This window comes from Lissotriton helveticus, chromosome 7, assembly GCF_964261635.1.
Source record: "Lissotriton helveticus chromosome 7, aLisHel1.1, whole genome shotgun sequence".
Classification (NCBI taxonomy): domain Eukaryota; kingdom Metazoa; phylum Chordata; class Amphibia; order Caudata; family Salamandridae; genus Lissotriton; species Lissotriton helveticus.
The window spans coordinates 1,185,179,196-1,185,200,812 of record NC_136068.1 but is presented as its reverse complement, the minus strand read 5'-3'; the positions used below and the strand labels follow the sequence as shown (position 1 = coordinate 1,185,200,812).

At 45.2% G+C, this 21,617-nt stretch overlaps 1 protein-coding gene across 5 annotated transcripts in view; it reads right to left on the bottom strand.

Moving 5' to 3' along the window:
- Nucleotides 1-21,617, bottom strand: part of BPTF (bromodomain PHD finger transcription factor) — a 1,855,127-nt gene that overhangs the window by 50,652 nt on the left and 1,782,858 nt on the right. For all 5 annotated transcript variants that reach the window (XR_013598794.1, XM_078654332.1, XM_078654328.1 and 2 more), the window contains one exon: nt 2,014-2,200. Coding sequence is in view for 4 of the 5 variants with exons in the window: in XM_078654332.1 (XP_078510458.1) it covers nt 2,014-2,200 (187 nt within the window). In the remaining variant the exon portion in view is untranslated. The remainder of the gene's footprint in view (nt 1-2,013; nt 2,201-21,617) is intronic.

The window sequence follows — 21,617 nt, the reverse complement described above, 5'->3', positions numbered from 1 at the left end:
GCAAACAGTCTTTGGCAAGGTATTCAGCCTCTTGGAATCCCTGTCAGGTGGAATGGTATGGAATGCACCAGGATTAACTCTGGAAGTGGAGGCTTGGACCACCAAGCTCTCCGGAGTAGGATGCTTGGTGAGAAAGGTGGGGTCCCCTGGGACGGGGCGATGGCAGCGGGCAATTGTCCTATTCATAGGAGACCCTGTGTAGGGCTTGGACCAGGCACCGAGTATGATGCCAATGAGCGCTTAATTAAATGGGAGAAGCCGTTTGGATGGGGTAATGCCCACTGAAACACCTCCGTCAAGACATTCGTCTTGAACGCCACAGAGGGTAGCTAAAGGTTCAGTACCTCGCCATCTTCCTCACCACCACAATAGCAAATGAGGTTTACTCCTCCATAGCAAAACCAAAGGGGATGATGGACGGAGTGTTGAACATTGCAAGCACTCACCACCAGTCAACTGATCTGGGTTTAATCCATCATCATTCTTTAGCTCACTCAGCCACCCAAGTTCAGACATGGCCATATGCAAATCAGTCTGACCCTGTGCCTCATGGGAACAGTCCAGCCCAAACTGCCAAGCCATGTCTTCCCTGGACCGGAAACAAGCATCCTGGGACTGGTAGGAGGAGAGATCAAGCCAGTATCAGGGGAGGTGTACACACTAATGGCATTTATCAAATATATCAGGTGACCTCGTGAGATCTAGGGGCTGGTATTCATCAGGGTCCAGTGGCCCCTGCCAATTATCCAAAAGCCCTAGTATACAGGGAATAGGGCACAGACTCCAGCCTGGAAGGAATGCCTCCAGTTGGCACCAGAGTCAGACAATGCCCATCCAGCTTCGTGTTGCAGTTGGGACGAGTATGGGGACAGCATCAGGGACGTCGGCAATAGAGTTGGCGGCGGGGAAGGTTGAGGTGGTTTGACGGGCGTTGGTCTGGATCTGTCCATGGATCTAAGGGGCTCGAAAGTCACCAGGGCGAGCCCGCTGACAGAAAACCAGACGGGCTGCCCAAATAGGAGGAGCTTGTCCTCATAAAACTCATGGTGTTCGGAGTTTGTCGCTCCGGCTCCAGGAAACTCTAGGAGACGCGAAGATGGCCCTGGCACAGGTTCAACTGCTGAGCCAGGCCTCGAATGCTGATGTTCCCTTGTCTCGGTGGATGATTTCGAATGATGGGTCAAAGTTGAAGACCTCTTTAACTTCTTATGCTTGTGGGACGTACCCAAATGCCAGACGACTTCGATGACCAGTGTTTGGAATGGCTTTGCGACCGATCCAAAGATCTTCCTCTCCACTGGGATAGAGACCATCGCCTGTCGAGCAGACTGCTCCCTCACGACCGTGAGGTGCGTGGCGCGACAATCAACGCAGGTCGTGGTGTCGTGGTTGTGTTCGAGGCACCAACTGCAGACGAGCTGTGGATCGATCACCGACATTTGCTAGTGACGGGCGCCACAGGGTTAGAAACCTGCCTTCCTCGTGGACATCCCTGCCCCACCAGAAGAATGTTTCAAAAGCCTTCAACAAAAGGGTTGAAAAAAAGGTCAGTCAAAAAGCGAATGGGGGTAGCTCTTCTCTAGACCTGCGATGAATGGCCCGGAAAGAAAACAACAGATGTCAGTCTGCTGGGGTGATGCCTATATAGGGCCATGCATGTCACTTCTGGCGCAGATGACACCAACAAAGCCACACTGAGACGAATAATGCCACCTACTAGCGCAGGAGTACTGCTCATGAAAAAATTCCGGATACAGTCTGAGGCCTGGGGATAATTCTAAGATAAGCAATGTGCAGCTAGAAGTCTCTATCAGATGTTTAAATGCAAATTGTATAACAAAATAAAAACACTATATTGATTTCAAATACTGTGACTCATGTGTGCTGTTTTAGCACATTTAAAGACATACATTAAATGCATTTCAAACAGGTTTGTTTTGTGTGGTCTGCAACAATATACCTGCCTGACAGAGATAACCATGGTATTCAACAAAAGGAAAACACTTTGCTTACCTGCTTGCTTTAAATGCTTTTAACTTCTGTACAAAAAATCCTTCAAGAACCTCTGCACATTGGTAAAAAGTGGAGTCGTTAGCATTGTAGTATCGACAGTTATCAAAAATTTTGGTCATATCTGCAACAAACTCCGTGAGCTTCTTATAGTAGCGCTTTAATATCCTTTCTTCCATCGTTGCAAGGTCTTAAAAATAATTAAGAAACATTGTTATTAAAGCAAAACGACCCAGACTAATAGTCACTAACCAACCTTAAGGGGCAGGCTTCTTAAATAAAATAACTTTTTCTACAGCTTTATTTCTTATTAGCACTTTGACGCATGAAAATATTATAAAACACTTAATCATTTAACTGTGGTTGAGGTGGGAGGAGGTAATCACACAATTATTGGTTTGGATCACACCACTTAGTGCCAATGTGAAGCTTAGGACAATGCTCTGTTCCTGACACAAGTTACACAAGGACACTCTTGCCACTGGTCAATGTTGTTACTGAGATTTTTATTGAGATCCTACCCAAATATCGTTCCTCAAGAAAGACGACACTATAGCGAATATATAATAAAAATATAAAATCAGGCAGATTTTTTAAACTAAATCCAGAAATAATCATAATTTTGGTGCACTCCACTACAGTGACACTCAAGTATGGCCTGGGGCCCGCTTGCGGCCCCGCCTTACCTCTACATGTAGTCCCCTGGTATCAAGAAGCATTGGGATGCTGTTTATGCAACTCCATTAAACTTAAAAAGCATTTCTTTAAATGTTAATTGAATCTTGCTGCAAACGCGTTATACATGAATTTAGAAACATTCATGCTTCCACTCCTCCTGACAACAATGCCAGTAGTGAACTAAGTGGCGAGTCAGTTGTTATGTGCAACCTTCGGGCATCCTGGGTTGCTCTTATACAGAAACACTATTATAGTTTATTAAATCAAACAGAAGGTTATGTACATTGCAAATGCTGAAGTCTTGTATTTGGAGGTCCTATTTTATGTGAATGAATTAAAAGGAGGGAAAATGAAATAGAACATTTGCCTAGGGTCACACAGTTTGATCAGGTGGGTAAGCCGGGATTGATCCAGATCTTCCGGTTTCACATTCTGCAATTCAGCCACTATATGTACATGTTTTGCCTCCATCACACACACCTTACACCTCCCCCTACCTCCTCGACAACCACCCTCCTGGCTTCAATGAGGCCCTCGGTCAGATCACAGAACAAATGGTTTGGCCCGTGGGGAAACGCTTGCAAGCACCCATGCTCCAATACTATCCCCATTACCATCAATTATGACTAAATGATGGCAATTCAGATCTTTAAAATGATTTGAAATTAAAGACAGGAACAGTTGAGTTTCCAATGTACTCCATTCAGTAACTTATCATACTAAGTAGCCATATCATTATTCAAATTCATAGCTGGAATGTTCTTTATCAACTCCCATTTAAAAAAAAAAAGAAAAAAAGATAAGAGACTTTTATTGTGACATTTACTCTTCTATTCGCAACCAATTTGCCTACCTGGCAGTGAGTGGAGGCTCCCCAAACTGGCTCCTTAAAACTGTTCATTAAAAGCATTTAAAGTTAGTACTACGAATGGCCATGCAAGTATTAGTTATTCATTTGATTTATGTTTAATATAAAGCGTGGTTTTCGGCATGTTACAGATGTATGAGTAAATACAAATCAGGGCATAGGGGTATATATTTACATTTTCAACATGAACTGACTGGCGAGATGGGCAAATGCATACAGAGCCTGGTAGTATAAGGGATATGTCGTTATATCTCTCTTGAATGACAGGGGTTTTGAGTAGTTTTGAAAGTGGCAGTGATATCGGAGCCACATATAATTGACCGCATTGCACACTGCTGTCATTATCTTTCTTGACTAGGTCCACAACGTCGGACACGGAGTTTAACAATTTATCAGATGTTAAAGGTACAGATTCATAGCTTGGTAACTTATTAGGTGGAAAAGAGCCAATTCCACAGGAAGGGTAGGTGGGAAGGCTGTGCGGAATCTGCAGTTAGATAGACTATCCACCAGAGAGAGCTTTACCAAAGCTGTGTACCTTGTTCTTCTGATGGATACGTCTACCCACTAAATCCTCCTTTAGTGAAGCAATAATAAAGCAATCTCTCCCAAGATGGTGGGTCAGTGGAATGGCTCAGGGTAAAAATCCCTCCAGGACTGAGTGTTCAAAATACCCATCTTGAGAGACCTGACTGTCGAGGCAGTAGTGATTTATGAACTTGTGCACTGATGCCCGCCTGGCTGATAGGCAAACTTTAATTGTGCCCAGAGCAATAACTTGCTGGGTCAAAACAAAGGACACAACAACACATCTGGCAGTTTTGCTTGCAATGTGTCCAACTGGCAAGTCAGGCAAAACACACAATTTGTCCTAGAATCTTGCATACAGATTTCGTTGAGGTTGCCAGGATTCCAAAATGACATCAACTAATTCAAGAAAAAGATCAAAGGAGATCAACTGTCTCTGCTCAGTCTTCACGCTTGAATGTGCAGCTAGTGCAGGCTCATGTGCGGGACATGTGAAATACGATACTCCCAAATTGGCAGCCTGACCATAGGACAGATGTTTTAGCCTAAGTTCCAGGAACCATTTTCTCCTGGCCCAGTCAAGAGCCACTAGAATGACTGGGCCCGGTTGCTCCTGGTGATCTTCAGAATTCGAGTTAGGAGTGGTAGCAGCGGAAAGGTGTACAGGAATTCGGAACTCACCCTAACCTGATTGTGTCTCCTAGAGAGTGCCTTCTTGGGAACTCCATGGTGAAAAAGTGCGGACATTGCTTGTTCTCAGCGGTGGCGAAGAAATCGAGCCATGGTTCTCCCCACTGACAGAAGATGCCCTATGCCACCTCTGGGAGTAACTTTGGGGATCTGCTGGGTGCCGTCGACTAAGTTTGTCCATCCTGGTGTTTACAGACCCCACCAGGTGGGTGTACCGCCAGGGAAATCCCCTGACCATTCAGCCAGCTCCAGAGGTATAGAGTCTCTTGAACCAGGATCCCAACCCGCCCTGCTTGTTGCAGAACCACATGGCTATAGTGTTATCCATGAGAACGTGCACCAGCTGCACATTGATGGAGGGCAGGAAGGCCTTCATTCCCAACCGAACTGCCATCAACTCTAGCAAATTGATGCGGAGGCAGCTCTCCGCCACAGCCTCAAGTTTGCTGATCTCCATTCCTCCTAGATAACCTCCGCAACTAGAAGTGACGCATTCATCATTACCGTCAGCGCTGGGTGGGTAGGGAGAGCTGCTTGCCGCTGGCCCATTTGCATTCAAGTAGCCACCACCGCAGATCTTTTGTTGTTTCCTGTGGCAACTGGATGGAATCAGACAGGTTCACTTGGTGCGGGCCCACTGAGACTTTAGGTCTCACAGCAATGCTTGTGTGTGCCATAATGCATGGTGAGTAAGCAGAAGGCTAGTAGGCCAAAGAAGCCTCAATCATACTCACTGAGACCTGAAGATCGGGATTGTAGCCTTAATGCACAAGTTATTACTTGTGTAACAATATATCTGTAAGAGACATTAGTATGTGATAGATTCCTTACCTTAGAATATCCCCAGGCGTCAGACTGGATCCGGAAAGTAGGTGGCGTCCTGCAGCTCCGCGTCCGTCACTGGCGTCGTCAGCGCCGAGATGACATCATGGAAAGTCCTTTGCGCGGCACCCATGCGGGCTGACGTCAATTCTGTACATGACTTTCCACGCCAGGAACGCAGAGCCATGCAAGATACTGACCATTGGTGCATAAAACTAGGGCCCTGAAAGGGATGACCTTAACCCTAGTAATCAGGAGGATGGGTGGGGCGGTAAGGAATCTAGTACTAACTAAATGTCTCTTACAGATATATTGTTACACAATTAGTAATTTGTGCATCTGAAAGAGACACGTTAGAGATAAATTCCTTACCTTAGAATAGATACCCCACCAATACTAACCCCGGAGGTGGATCTGCGAACAGGATTACACCAGAAAGTCACGGAGCATAGATTGACCAAAGAAGCAGTCTCTCTGGACCGGACTGTCAAGGCAGTAGTGCTTTGTAAACGTTTGCAGAGAGGCCACAAAGCCGCCTGACAAATGTCCTGCAAGGGAACGACGCGTCCCACGGCAGTAGTGGCTGCAGTTGCCCTGGTCGAATGGGCACGCAGCCCCACAGGAGGCTCCTTCTTGGCCAAGGAGTAACATGCTTTGATGCACAAAACGACCCACCGGGAAATGGTCCGTTTGTGCACAGCCCAACCTTTTTTGGCACCCACGTAGCCAAGAAAGAGTTGATCATCCACCTGGAACTGTTGTGTACACTGCAAATAGAAAGCAAGCACACGTTTTGGGTTCAGACAGTGGAGCCTCACCTCCTCCCTGGAAGGAGTCGTAAAGAAGGTAGGCAAAGTGATGGTCTGCCCGATGTGGAACGGTGTGACAACCTTTGGCAGGAAAGAAGGACGGGTCCGTAAAACCACCTTGTCCGGATGAACAGAAAGGAAAGGAGGTTTAGAAGAAAGAGCCTGGAGCTCACACTCTTCTAGCAGAGGTGATAGCTACCAGGAAAGCCGTATTTAGAGTAAGACGACGCAAGGGACAGTTATGATAGGGATCAAAAGGAGCGCACATCAGGTAAGTCAAGACAAGGACTCCGCCGGAGACCAGAGGCCTCTGATCTCCACCTCTCCCACGTGGCCTCCCCATCCTAGGAGGGACGCATACGTCACCACTGTGTGCTCCGGTTGGGGAAGGGAGAGGGATCTGCCACTGATCCAATCGCGATTCATGAGCCACCAATGCAGCTGTCATGCAGTGCCCTCCGAGATCTGGGCATGATCGGACAGGTTGCCCTGATGCTGGGCCCACTGGAACTTCAGGTCCCACTCAGAGCCCGCATATGTCACCTGGCATGTCGTACTAGCAGGATGCAGGAGGCCATCAGGTCCAGGAGCCGGAGGGTCATCTTGACGGAAACCCGGGATAGAGGCTGAAAGATCAGAATCAGAGCCCAAATATCCCAGACTTGCTCCTCAGGAGGATAAACCCAAAACTGCGTCGAATCCAGGACTGCTCCGATGAAGGGGTGCTTCCGAGAGGGACTCAGGTGCGACTTCGGCACGTTGAGAGAGAACCCCAGCAAATGCAAGAGGTCTGCTGTAGTCTGAAGGTGGGTGACGATTGCCTGGGGCGAGCCCGCCTTCAACAACCAGTCGTCGAGGGAGGGGAAGACTGAGACCCCTGAGCTGCGACCACTGCCATCACTTTCGTGAACACCAGAGAGGCGCTGGTAAGGCCAAAAGGGAGCATGGTAAACTGAAAATGCTCCTGGCCTACCGTGAAACGCAGGTAATGCCGGTGGGCCGGCAGGACGGGGATGTGTAAATACACGTCCTGCAAGTCCAACGCTACCATCCAGTCTCCAGGGCCGAGAGCAGTCAAGACCCGAGCCTGGGTTAGCATCTTGAACTTCTCCTTCCGGAGGCAGCGATTCATGTCCCGGATGTCCAAGATAGGACGCAGACCCCCTTTGTCCTTCTTGGGGACCTGAAAGAAGGGGGAATAGCAACTACTCCCTACTTCTGGCCCAGGAACGCGCTCGATGGTCCCCTTGGCAAAGAGGGCCGCAACTTTCTGTTGGAGAAGAGCCAAAGGAACCCCTGACATGCGGTGGCACCGAGGTGGCATGGAGCGGGGAATGGAAGGGAAGGGAGTAACCTTGCAGAATATCTGCCTCACCCATTTGTCCGACGTAACCTCGCGCCAGCGGGGGAGGTGGTGGCGGATCCTGCTACCCACCGGCGTGGGGTGCTCCCTGATGCACAGATTAGGGGGATTTAGAGGTGGAAGCAGCGGGGGTGAAGGTGGATGGACCCGCATGCTGGTTCCCCGACCCGCCCCTGCGGCGACCGCAGCCTCGCTGTGGCTGGTTCTGCAAAGGCCTGATGGAAGGGCGTGCCTGGGCGCCTCAACCCTGGTTACGAAAGGAATGAAAACCAGGAGTGGCCAGGGCCTTAGTAGAAAGACCCAGGGACTGGGAAATGAAAAAGGGTCTGGAGGTACCAAATGTGAAAGGTATAGTAAACCAACGCCTTATAATTAACCGCAAACAAGCGTTGAGAAATTTAGCAAATTTGACACATACTTTTTCAGGAAAAACTATTGTAAGTATTAATGCAGTTACTTAGAGTTACTTAGGCGACCAACTCTGGCAGGGAGCCAGTCGGGGGGGGGGTCCCAGCAAGGTCCACAGAATGTTACCTCTCCAAGAAAAGCAGTTTTCAGTTCAGTTCTAGCATCAGTGGCTCCTCGTCATTGACTTGTATGGAGTTTTCCTGATGCAAGGGATATAGCATGTTGAAAAGGCTCAAGGATGCTGTGCAGTCGACAGGGGTCTTAATGGGGGCTACACCTTGATTCACAGGCCTGGTGGGGTAATCCTGGCTACAGGGGTCCACATCCCTTGAAATTCTCTCGAGGTGTCTAGAAGATCAGTCGCCAATGGTCTACCAGTCACCCAGTACAGCGGTTTCAGCAGTTTTCTTCTTTTGGCCATACTTGTCTACTGAGCGACCTAGCTGTACTCCAGCGAATACTCCGGGTCCAGCAGACTCGGTGGCAATTTTTGAGCATCAGGTCTTAGTTCCTTGGGCAGCACAGTGGTGAGGAGCAGCAATTCGAAAATCTGGGCTACCAACTCGCCCCAGGACGCTTCTTCAGCTGTTTGGGCCTTCTGCTGCGAACAGCACGCCCACCAACTGACCCTTGGAGTCTCATGCTTCGGCTGGGCTCAGGAGTCTAGTTCTCCACGAGCAGGACACAGCAGGCTCAGTCCTTTCTCCTTTGCTAGTGCCACCAGGTACAGACGGTGCAGTTCACATTGGTGCATCCTCTCTTTCCCAGGTCCTTGGTGCAGCAGGGCCATCGGTCCTCTTCTTCAGTCCAATATTTCAGGACTGGGTGCCAAGGCTGCCCTTCTTATGCCCAGAAAAAGCCCTCAGGAAAGGTCACAGTCACTAGCCAATAGACTACCAGGTTCCCTCACACCTGATGGCAACTTTCTGTGAAGTGTAGCATCTAGCTAGCCCATTAGTCTCTATTCTGCCTCCACTCAAGATGGTAATAATAATAATATATCCACATTTGTAAAGCGCACAATCACCCGTTAGGGTCTCTAGGCGCTGGGGGCCTTTGGGAAGATTAAGCAAGCTATTGCCCAGAGTCACATGGTGCTGGGCTAATCTGCCGCCGGTGCCGGGGATCGAACCATGATCCCCAGATTCCGGAGTCAGTCGCCCTGGCCGCGGCGCCACACCTCTTCGGTAGAACCCCTCTCTCAGCATGCAGAGCTTTTAAGGCCAACACAGGTGTGGCCACCAAGGGGACGACTTGCCCTTAGAAATACGGTTTGACAACTGGTTTTCCCTCTTTGTCTACCTAAAGATTAGTGCAGCCCCTCTCCCAGGTGTTTCTCACTTGCCCTTCAAAGATGGCTTCTCCTTTGAAATTTGCCTTTTGGGCTAACAAGCATGTGGCTTCCTGCCCAACACAGGCTTCTATTGTGTCCTTTCCTGGGAGTCAAAGTTCAAAAAGTACTTTATTCGGTTAAAAGGCAATAACCATAAAAGCAGCAACATGAAATTTACAGTTTTACACAGGTACATTTAAAAAGTGACAAGTCTATTACATTTTATTTCATTACATATCACCAATTGATTTCCGTAATTTAAAAACATGTTTAAAAAACCTTAAAACTACAGCAACAGTTAAAACCATGTCCATTCTCTGACATTCTAAAAAGGCTGGGCGGCATCTATTTAAATTAATTTCTTTAAGGAATGGGATTATGAATTTCCTACGTGGCATAATATAGAATTTACAAAAAAATAAAATATGGAAGTCAGATTGGGGCGAGGAATCCTCACACGGGCAAGTGGGTTAATTTTGCGACCATGAATTTGTTTCTGGGAAGGACAAGAGTCTAAAAAGTATGTTTAATCTAAAACGGGTCAAGAGAAATCGATCATGATTAGACATCGGGAGGGTTAAATATGGCTGAACTTTGTTGCCAGATAATAACAAGATGTGCGAGGGAACTGTCTTTTTTCTCATTTCCTCTCGCCTTCTCTTGTCTTCGAGGTATTCCAAACATATTTTCTTCAGCATTTTCCTGGGTATGTTCCCCATGGTAAGTGGCTCCTCATAGTATTGACGGCAACCAATTTGGGTCAAAAAACGTTTGACATAAACTAGCCAATCCAGTCTACCCACATTTTCCAGTTTTAGTACGTCCTGTAACATAGCCCGGTTCATGACACATTCGTTAGTTGTCCATACCCTATGCCACAAGAGGATAGGTTGTATTCTAATTATATCCGAAATATATGGTTGTCCCAGTTCAATATGACAGATGTAAGTCGAAACACTGTGGTACCACTAGGACATACCTCAAAAATTTGTTTTCGGCTATTTGGATAGATTCTACGTTCGAATACCCCCAAAGGCCGGCACCATACAGTGCTACCAATGTGCGTGTGGCATTATATATAGTCAGGATTTCTCTTATTGGTTTTTTACCCAATTTTTTCATAAAAGTCTTTAAGGCCATTATAGTTTTTTGGAACAAAAGAGATCTGGCCTTAACGGCGCTTGTCCAAACCCCAGATTCATGAAATAAAATACCCAAATATGGGAAAGTAGTAGTATTTTCCAATGGTACGTTATTTTTAAACATGGTTTTCATCTGCTTTCCAGATCTTGTGCCACAGTTCATGGAGAAAGTTTTACTACTATTGTGTCCTTTCCTGGGAGTCATTTCATATCTCCTCAGAGGGGCAGAAAGCTGTCTTAGGGACACACTTCATGAACAACCTTGAACAGGCATAGGAGACTTTGGGCAACAAAGTGGTAAATTTGTTAAAGTTGCACACTGCAACAAGTTACATTAATTTCAACTTTAGCATTAAGTTGGGCTTAATGTAATGAGTTGTTTGATATCTTACAGTACCAACATTAGTAGTCCCAGTCAGAAGTTAGCAAGGCAGAGGTGTCAGCTTGTAACTCTGCTTTCACAAATGTGACTAGTAGCCTTTTCCACAGAACAAACGACAACTGGGGGCTTTTACTGTTTGACCATGTAAATGTACATGTTCTGCTTTCCAAATTGCCTTAGAGCTCGATAGACCAACATTAGGTGTGGCTTACACATTAAAAAGGAGGATTTAGCTTTGCCATTACAGTAAATGGACCAAGTCGAGTTAGTAGTTTAAAACTGCTCTTCCAGTTTGTAGTAGCGACTAGGAACATGTTTTACCTTTGTCACATCCAGGGTAGCACAACCAGAGCTGCAGTCCCTGGGGTGACTACCATACACTAGAGACTTAGAAGTAAGTTAGCTTATGCTAATTGGGTATGAGTCAATCAAACATACATGTTTTAATGTCAGGGCTCTGGCACTGAGGTTTGATTAACAGGTATAAAAAACAGCAGCGTCATTCCAAAAGTTTGGGGGTGACCATATAAAAAGAGGCCTTTCTTTACATTAATAAAGAAACCCTATTCAAATTACGACCACACAATATAAATACATGAGGCCATACTAGAACACAACTGTAAAACAACCAAGTGAAAATTATGTTTCCTCAGTTCTTATCTAAGGATTTCTATATATCTTTGCTATTTCTTGCTGGCAGAGGTCTTCACAAGACACTAAAACCTCTAGTTTGTCATTAAGCTGATTCAGGGTCTTTTTTATGACTACTTATAGTGAAGGGAATCTGAAATTCGGCATCTGGAAAACACAGCCAAATTGAAGTCATCTAGTTAGAATCAAAGTTCCTGAAGAACCCCAGATCAAAAAGAGTCTGAAGAACCAGGGCTGGAGCAGACTAGGCTAGATCAAGATGTGGTGCTCCAGATATTAGCAGCACTGACACATGTATGTAAGCAAAGAGGATGCTACTAGTAATTGCAGCTCTGAGAAAGCCTTTGGAGTTGTGCTGAGGCCAAAGGGGAGCCCCATGTATTGGTAGTGATAATCCTCATGACAAATCATAGTTAAATCCATCATTCTTTTGCGCACTACGCCACCCCTATTTGGACCCAACCATATGCAAATCAGTCTTGACCCTGTTCCTCGTGGGAACAGCCCAGCCCGATATGCCAAGCCAAGTCCTCCGTCGTCCGGAAACAAGCATCCTGGGACCGGTTTTGGGGTATATCATTCCTCATCAGCCAGGCTAGCTTGCTCCAGTGGCACAGCGAGCAAGGGGCCCATGTGGTTCTGCACTCACCCGAACTTTGGCCTGCACGGTCTTCTCAGCAAGTTTGAAGCCAGTATCCGTCAGACCAGATGGAAGAGCACCCCTGCGCACCAAGTTGACTTGCCGTTGCCAAGGCTTGTTAACTCTTCTCCAGAGATCTTCAGGTCCAAGAAGCTCCAGCCTCCAGCATCTCTTCTTGCCAAGATCTTCGTCCTCACCACATCCTCTACACAGCTGACCTGCATCTTGGGTGAGCTGCTCAGGGCCCTCTTAAGACTCCTGTGCCTTCGACCTGTGGGTCCTCTTGAGGGTCGTCTTTAGCTCCAGTGGGCTCCCCTGTTTGCTCGGGCCTGCTCTGACTCTCCTGCTCTAGGCGAGTCCCTTAGACATTGCTGACTGTTAATGCTGTCAAGGTTTGTTGGTGCTCCCACCGGACAAGAACCCTCTGGTTCTCTACCTCCGAAATAGGACAGATCGTGAACAACTCTTGGTCTTCCACAGCATCGCCGGGTACTCACAGCTGCAGCGACAAGGTCATTGTCAACTCTCTTGCATCTTCCGTCATTGGTGGTCATTGCTCTTCTGTGCCTCCTGATCATTGCCGAGTGGCATAGACTCTGTCCCCTCTGCTTGAAGGTACTCCTCTTCAAGAAGCCAACCTTGGATTCCATCAGACTCTTTCACCTTCTTTGCCAGCAGCATCTTCACTGAAGTCCTCCATTGTGGTCTACGGTGGTTTCCAATGTCACTTCGCATCTATGCACCCGGCTTCCCTGGTTAGGTATCCTGGTTCAGGTGGGGTGACTCTCCAACCTTTCATCTTCAACGAGGTTTCTTCGGAGTCCACTAGGAAGGGTCCTTCTTCTTGAAAACTGCAACCACGACTTCCTCATTGACTTGCATTGAGTACGCAGCTGCGTTTCCACTCTACACACAGCCTCCGTGGGGTTCCTGGGTACTTACCTTGGATGGTTCCTAGTGTCCCTAGCTCTTTTGAGTCTTTTGGTCCAATTCCTTACTTCGGTTGCGGTTCACATTCCACTTATTTAGTACACGGTTTGGTCTCACCCTGGATACCACTGTGTATTTGTGCTACTTACCTGTTCTACTCTTGAAATACTGTGTGTTTTGTGTTTATATCTCCAGTTAGGAGATAAACCAATGTGTTAGTGAGTGTGTATAATAAATAACTATTTTTATAACTACACTGTGTGGTTCTTTTTCACTTAACCTACAATATATGATTAGTTCAGGTGAAACAACGCGGCTTAACACTCCTTCTGGACTAAGCCTGAAGGCTGCTCTCCACAGCTACCACTTGGAAAGTTTTCTATGGTTGTCTAAGACCACTAAAATCACCATAAGGGTTGTCTGGATTAGTGCAAGGTGCTTCACTTAAAGAAGTGTGCATAAGTCACTCAGCCAGCCTTCTACAAGGAATTGAGGTCAGCCTATATAAGTACAGCGTATATAACTTCTGGCGCGGACGCAAATTACATCAAAAGGAGACAACATATGCCATCTACCAGTGCCCAGAGGGATTGCTAAAAAAATTCCAGATCCATGCTGATGCCTGGGGAATGTTGTAAGGTAAGGAATCTGCAGTTCGAAGTCACAATCAGATGTTCTCTTCTCCTTTCTCACTAATGTGCCCTTGCTGATGTGAAACAAAGGATGGTACCTGATGTACTGGAAGCCAACAGGAACACTTGTACTTCAGACAAGGCTCAATTGGAAGCTTGACCTTTTTTGTAACAGTCTGAATTGCCTCTTGTTTGAATGGGACAACAACAAGTCTGAGGAAGAGAAGCTGTGTGACGTCTTGGGGAAAATGCAGCCATAGGTTTAAAGGTCTAAAAGGTCTGAGCAACTGGAAAGGAATCTGCTTTATGGCGATAACCCTCTGGATAGATGTCAGCAATAAGGTCATCTAGTATCAAATCAGATAATACCAACTATGCTTTGAACCTCAGTAAAGATCACAATCCATAAATGTTCTAGTCTCGACTGGGTCACAAACCATCAGTAGCATGTGCTCAGTTTCATCCTCGCTTTAGGGAAGCATAAATATGGATACTCAGTCTTCAGATGCTAAGAGGCCATAAAATAGGTTGTCCAGAACACTCAGATTTGCACTTAAGACTGACAAACATGTCCAAACCTCACGTGTGGGGAGGATATAGAACAGGAGAGTATGTTGGGAAAGATCACCTAATTAATTTTGGCCAATGCTTTATTGAAAATTAAATACTATATTTTTGGTGAAATATTTAGCAAATCTATGCGGAGCTCACACAGAGGGGCAAGATAAACCAGCTGAACATGCCTACCTTCTGTATTGCCTTTTCTGGTACAGACAACCCAACTGCAGATTCCTCACCTTTTGAAAATTACCCGGACGTCAGACTTATCTGAAAAATATTCCGCAGGACCCCTGGAAGCCACTAAGTGGCATTGCGCTGCTCTGCAGCAATGCCTTTCTGCTCCAGAAGTGACGTGCAGTCATATATAGGGACAGCCCATGCGTACTGATGCGGAACTCCATCGCAGATTGGCTTGGACCAAGGTGCAGATCTCAAAAGCGGAAGGAGTCCAGTTAGCAGAACTGGGCAATTGGGAGGGTTGGCGAGAAACCTGCGATTAGGTAGAGTTCTACCAGAGTCTCTACCAAAAAAGGTGTTACCGAAGGGAAGTAGCTTGTTTTCCTGATAGAGACATCTAACTGCAGATTTCTCACATTTTGAATAGCTAGCAAGGCAGTACCATCCAGGAGGCAGGTCTAAAGTAGCTCTAACCAAAAGTCATGCAGGACCGAACTAGAAAAATGCCCATCTCGACAGACTTGGCTGACTAGACTGTAATGCTTTGTGAACATATGGAGTGACACCCATGTAGCAGCCTGGCAAATGTCCATAACAGACACTCAGCATGCTAATGCATTGGTAGCAGCCTTGGCTCTGATGGAATGAGCATGCAGTCCCTCCCAGAGGCACGCAACCTACTGAGACCGAGTCCATGATCCCAACCCGCTTTGCTTGTTCGAGTATCACATAGCGGTGACATTGTCTGAGAAGACTTTTATCAGACGATGGTGCGAAGGTTTTCTACACCTACTAAATGACCTGTAACTCTAACAGGTTATGTGGAGGCGAGCCTCTGGTGAGAACCAGATGCCTCTGATCTCCCCCCTCTTCCACATGGCGTCTCCAACCCTGAAACGAATCATTGGTTACCACTGCCAGCTCTGGGTGGGGTAGGGTGAGAGGTCTGCCGCTGACCCAACTGCGTCCAAAACCCAGATCTTTGGCAGGCCCCTTCGGAAATCTGGATGTGATCAGAGAGAGCCCCCTGTGCTGTGTCTACTAGGACTGCGGATCACAGTGCAAAACCTGTATATGCCTCCTGCCGTGCAACGCCAGCAGGATGCAGGAGGCCATCAGTCTAAGCAACCTCTGAGTCATCCTCACTGAAATCCAGGACAGTGGCTGAAACATCCGGATCATAGCCCAAATGTCATTGTGGAAACTAGCCGCAATGGCTGTTAGCATCAGCTGAAGCCACTTTGTTTTTTGGCAGCCATTTTAGTTAGCCATGTGCTCGCCATGTGCTTTCTCCCTCTTCACTATTGCCTGCCCTTGTATTCTGCTTAAGTCATCAGTTACAGTTAACTCCTTCAGTACTGAGCCAGAGCACTGCACGTGCTCAGAAAGGCCTAGCTGGTAGAATGCACCTGTTCTCATTGTATAACTGTGAGGCTATTTTAACTGATGTTAGCAACTCTGTTACTCCTCCTACTTTGTTGACTTAGTATTTTCTGATAGTACTTATATGTGTAATAGCTAATTGTGTGCACACTTGTACTGCCTCTTTTTGAGTCTTCATGCTAACTCAGCAATAAACTGGCCATAAAAGGCCCTTGGTTTCTGTACTCCTTAGACTGTCTCATACAGTGGCCTGAGGGTACCATATTGACGCAGTCTCCCTCATGTGAGGTTAATAAATGCATTATTTTGATATTACAGCTTCCGTGCCAATCTCTTATTTGTTGGTTTAAGGACCAGGTGCATCAGTGAACCCCTAAAAAGTTTTTTTCTTTCTACAAATTGGCACCCAAACGTGCGTCTCATCGGAGACGCGGCTATTCAAGGGAGTGGTCTTGACGGAAGACAGGAATCTACTGAGGAGGACAGGACAGGAATCTACTGAGGAGGTATTTGCACAAGGAGACTCTTTGTCTTTGCAGACCAACGTGTTTTCCAGTCTTCCCGATCTGACCCTCCAGGTGTTGGCTGCTCCCTGACTGAGATTTTCCTTGGCGTGAGTATTTTAAAACGACCGTTAGGTCACTCAGAACTTGCTAGTTGGAAGCTGGAAAATTTGGTTCGGTAAGGTTGCTGTAGCAACAATTTTTGGAATGAATTGGCTAAGATTCTAGTTTATTTATTGCTGCTGCAAATGAAGGCAGGTAATGGGGAGATTTTTCTCTAAATTTTGAAAACTTGAACGGCACACATTGTGTTAAGTGTCACTTTGCGAATAATATTATATATGCTATAATATTTTGGCATGTCTGCTCCTAGCACACTTCGTAGAAAGTGTTGCTGTCTTGGAGGTACCAATATGTATTTAGAAAGTACTCGGCTGATTCCCTTAGAGGGGATAGCTAAATAGGTTTAGGTATTTCTTCCATGATGACTAGTACACCATGGAACAAAAAAAAATAAAAATATATATTATATCTATATCTATATATATATATATATATATATATATATATATATGTTTATACACACAGGATCCTGATCAGCGCACTTACTAAAATAAATAAGTGGTGATGCACAGCGCTTTTGAGTGTTCTGCCAGCCCAATTGGTAATTTGGTGTCTTCTTGAACGTGGAATAGTCTTTGGGCTGTTTTGGTGCAGTCTTTTGGACTACTTTTGAGAGCTCTTTTTGTAAATATGACTTACAATTGGTATTCACAAATGGTTTGGTTTGAGTACAGTCTCTGGGCTGTCTCTTGTTTTTGGCCTAAGTGTTGATTTGTGGGTCAATTGTTTTTTTCGAGTGTCTATCTGGTTGTGGATTGACACCGGTGGTGATGCTTGAAAGTACTGGTTTCAGTAAGAAGGGACTGTTTTTTGTGTAAGAATGGCTTGCCATAACAAATAGTGTTGTGTGTTTCGAGTGTAGGACCCCCTTCTTGAAAATTTCTGGAATGAGCTCAATTTGTTTTTTGACGTTATTCTGTTATGCAAAAGTCATTGAAAGAACTACATTTTGAAATTTAAGGAATGAATTATGTAACATATGCTAAATAGCTGCACACTACCATTAAAAGTGAAAGAGTAACAAACTATATATGTGTGACAATTGCCACAATGATAAAAACATTAGAATTAACACTCACTAGGAAAAAAAAATAGGCCTCATAGAAAGAAAACTAAAAACGAAATTGTGTTCTTTGCACCTAGGGCCCAATATAAAATGTTACAGAATTATCCTTAGATATTAATATTAAAAGCAATTCGCATTATCCAAGCAATTAGTTGCTGCTAAGATAAAAAGTGCCACTTTTACAACATGATACATTTGTGCTGGCTTGGAATGCCTGTGTTTTGCATAGACTGCACCGTGCTGAAATTCCAGCACCAGAAAAAGAGCTTTTAAACAGATGTTCAAAGCTGTGTTTTAAAAAACTGCGGGAGCCCGCGCATGCGCAGTTTTCAAAGATGAAGCCGCAATTGGAAAGATTGTGGCGCAACAAGGCAAGTTTGATTTTAAGTTATATTTAGCCTTTTAATTTAATGTAATAAGGCGGGTGGGAGGCGGGAGGCAGGCGGGCGGGAAGCGGGCAACTTCAATTCCGCCCGCGAATGGGCGGAAATTTGCCCCATTTTTTCGCCTTCTTTGCGGAAGGCGGAAAGTGCAAATTTCCGCCCATTCCGTGGGCGGAACAGAAATGTCCACCCACCCCTACAGAACATTGTAGGTTATCCATTTTTTAGTGCCCCTACCACAAAAGTCGAGTTTGGGCACAATTTACTTTTTGAAGGCAGTTCTGGCACCCAAAGGCTGTTTTCAAACTGATCCCAGGCTTCAGAAATGCACACATGCACGTGCATAACAATCAGCTGGCCTCTAAACTGCTAGAAAGTACACCACCCACTGCAAACAAATAAAAATAAGAAGTTAGGTCCTACCTTTAAAATTATTAGCACACATGCACGAAATAGGACTGCCTTTCAGCTGTGATTCTTCAGAGTTACTTTGAATTGGAAAGACCGCATGGAATAGCTTTTCAGACAAGGGACATCAGGTTTAAGGTTCAGAGGCCAAGTTCTGTTTTTAGAACTGACCAGCCCTACTGAATGTAAAAATGTCCACGCAGGGAGCCACTGTCAGTATGTGATTTCTACATTACACTATGGAAGATTGTAATGTTGAAAAGTAGTTTAATCGACTGATTTCTTTGTAATAATTAAATATCCTGATTCTCCACTGTAGGGTAAAGCACTACAAGTAATGTTTTAGGTAACATTAGCTCATGAAATATTGCATAATCTGTTAGGAGCACATGGGGATATCACTGTTTTCTTGAGACATTATACAAGTGTAGGAGATATGTAGGTGGGGGTTTATCCTATTGAATAACATTATCAAGGGATAGCAGCGTCTGTAGGTCATATGCAGAGAATAGCTCTGCCATGTATATAGCACTAATGCTTTTAGTTTAAAGATTACTGTGCAAGGCCTGAGATAAGGAGACAATGGGATTTAGTTTGCATTCATGCGCCCTCATGTTACACTAGTACAATTGCTAAAGGAATTGGTAGTTGGTTATTAATGTTTTCTAGCTAGCTCAATGTGCTTTTTACCTCCTACAAGTTTGTTTGTGCCCAGCTGCCAAAAATAGGGGTAAATTGTGTCGATAGAAGGCGACCTGTTTCAGGTTACCTACTGTCGCATGGGGAGATTAGGGAGATTAGCTCCTGGGCAAATTAAGGGTAAGCAAATTTATGTTTTGTCTCTCTTTTTCTCACTCTCTTTTGAGCCTGTCTGAGCTGTCTAGGAACGGCCATGAGACGTTTAATTGACTAGCTATTCAGTAATACTGTTTTAAATTGTTAGCATTATTAAAATGAATAAATAAATATGTCACATTACTGCTCATCCTGTCTGATGAAATTATGAAAGGATGAGTAGTCTAGGTTGCTGGCTGGTGAATAGGTTTTTTTTCCTTTGCAAAATGATGTTACATAGTCCAGATCGTGAAAAGTAGAATGCATGGGGTTCACAATGTTAGGAAAGATGCCCATGTGATCCTCAGCAGGCATTTTGAAAGAAAATATTGCTTTATAGAGTTTGTTTGCCACAATAGGTTTTGCAGGAGAAATTTATGTACCCACTATGTTGAGGTTTTGTTAGTTATTTATGTAAATACGAATCCCTGTTAAGTTAGCCGTTTTAGATTTTCCCGCTGCGCCTATAACATGAAAGCATGAACCTAAGTGTAAGATGTAGGTGTTTTTACGTAAGAAAAATCATTTTAGAAGTGTCTGCAGTCCTGTACGAGTAGTGAAAGGCTATGACTTATGAAACACAAGCTTGTTAAGACAAGAAGCACAAAAGAATGCTTGTCCTAAAAATTCCCTTTCTTGAGGTTTTTTTCTCTCTCAGAATTTAGCAAATAAACAGACTTCCTTGGCTGCTTCAAATAGTGTAAAGTGTCACTCTTGTCAGTTCACCAAAAATTTCCTTTTGTACTCTCTAAGGGGTCCAGGGTGTTTTTTACTCTCAGATAGATGAAGTGGTTCTTGGGTACCTTGCTAATGTAAAGGGCGCCCCAAAACTAAAATAGAGTATCCTCTCTGTTGATAGATTATTTGTATGCCTTGTCTAAAGATTTTTTTGTTCTGACCACCAATAGATATCTGCTGCCCTACAGCCATTGCCAGAGGGGCCCGGACATCAGATCCAGCCTGGGGAGTCCGCGCCAGTCCAGCGTGAAGCCAAGGTGAAGGGAACCAGCACAGGTGATACTGACAACTATAACAGCAGTAAAGGCCGGAAGCACTGGGACGTGAAGTGTGTGGGCGAAAGACGGGGTCACAAATCAGGATGGAAAATTCTTTGCGTGGATCCAATTTTTGATGCCCAGCTGAGAGAATCACAGACCGACAAGGACGGCAATGAGGCTTTTGCTTGAGGTGACCCCTTTTTAAACAAGGGTTGCTTCTGGTATCCCAGCATCAGGCCTCTGAGTCCTGGTCCCCAAGTGAATGCAAGTCTACACCTCTGTTTGTTGATTAAGAGGAGAGGTGCCTGAGCATACTGGGTACAAATCTGTGGCCCTGACAAAAGAGCAGTGCGCCCGTGGAGCAATACAGGAGTTAGGGAAGGACTCGAGTTCAGGGTACAGGTGCTGTGCCCTTGGTGCCTGTTAGATTAAAGAGAAGAATACTGGTGCACTGCCTGAGACACTGGACAGGATCGTGGTTTTCTGCTTCAATGTGGGCCGTGATTGTATTCTTAAGTTGCAAGTTGTGCAGCTCCACCGTTTTGATGAACGATCGGAGCCTGCCTGTGAGGCTCAGACGGACATAGGGAGAAGACTCCCCTCTGGCTGGTTGTACAGCGGCTTCTATTTCTTCAAGTACTTTTTAGCAATGTACCTTTGGTCGTCCCATTTTTGAGGAGGAGCAGCCCTTTGCGGCTCCTCGTCCTCATTCCTATGGTCCTGTGTGGTCCTCCTGGTCCCCTGGAGTGAAGATTGTTTTTGTAATAATATGTCTAACTACTTTAATATTTGCATTAGGCTTGTTTATTCTACAATAGAAACGTTTTTTTGAACAGTCGACAAATATCACTTTGACCTCCTACTGAACTTATTTGGAAATAAAAGGAATACTGGAAGAGTCTATTAAAAATGTTTTATTAAGATATTATATTAGATATGTGCTGTTGGCTATTCTGAAATTGAAATAAATTTTCACTGAAATACATCAGAGCCCTGGAACATAAAATTGGACTGGATGGTTTGGGGATTTACTTTCTGCTTGGGGTTGGAAAATATTGATGTTTTGTTTGTAATAATAGCCATTATTTTCTCCTGCTATCTGTGTTTTCATTATGACCCAATGCTCTGTTCCCCATGTATTTCTACTTGTATCTCACCAGTTAAACGAAATGGTCAAAAGTAAATGCCCACCTAGCAATGGGTCAGGATATTAATGGATTATGAGGACAGATGTGCAGGATAACTTCCATGCTTCTAGATCATAGCGGATGTCTTCAGCTAATGCTAAAACGGCC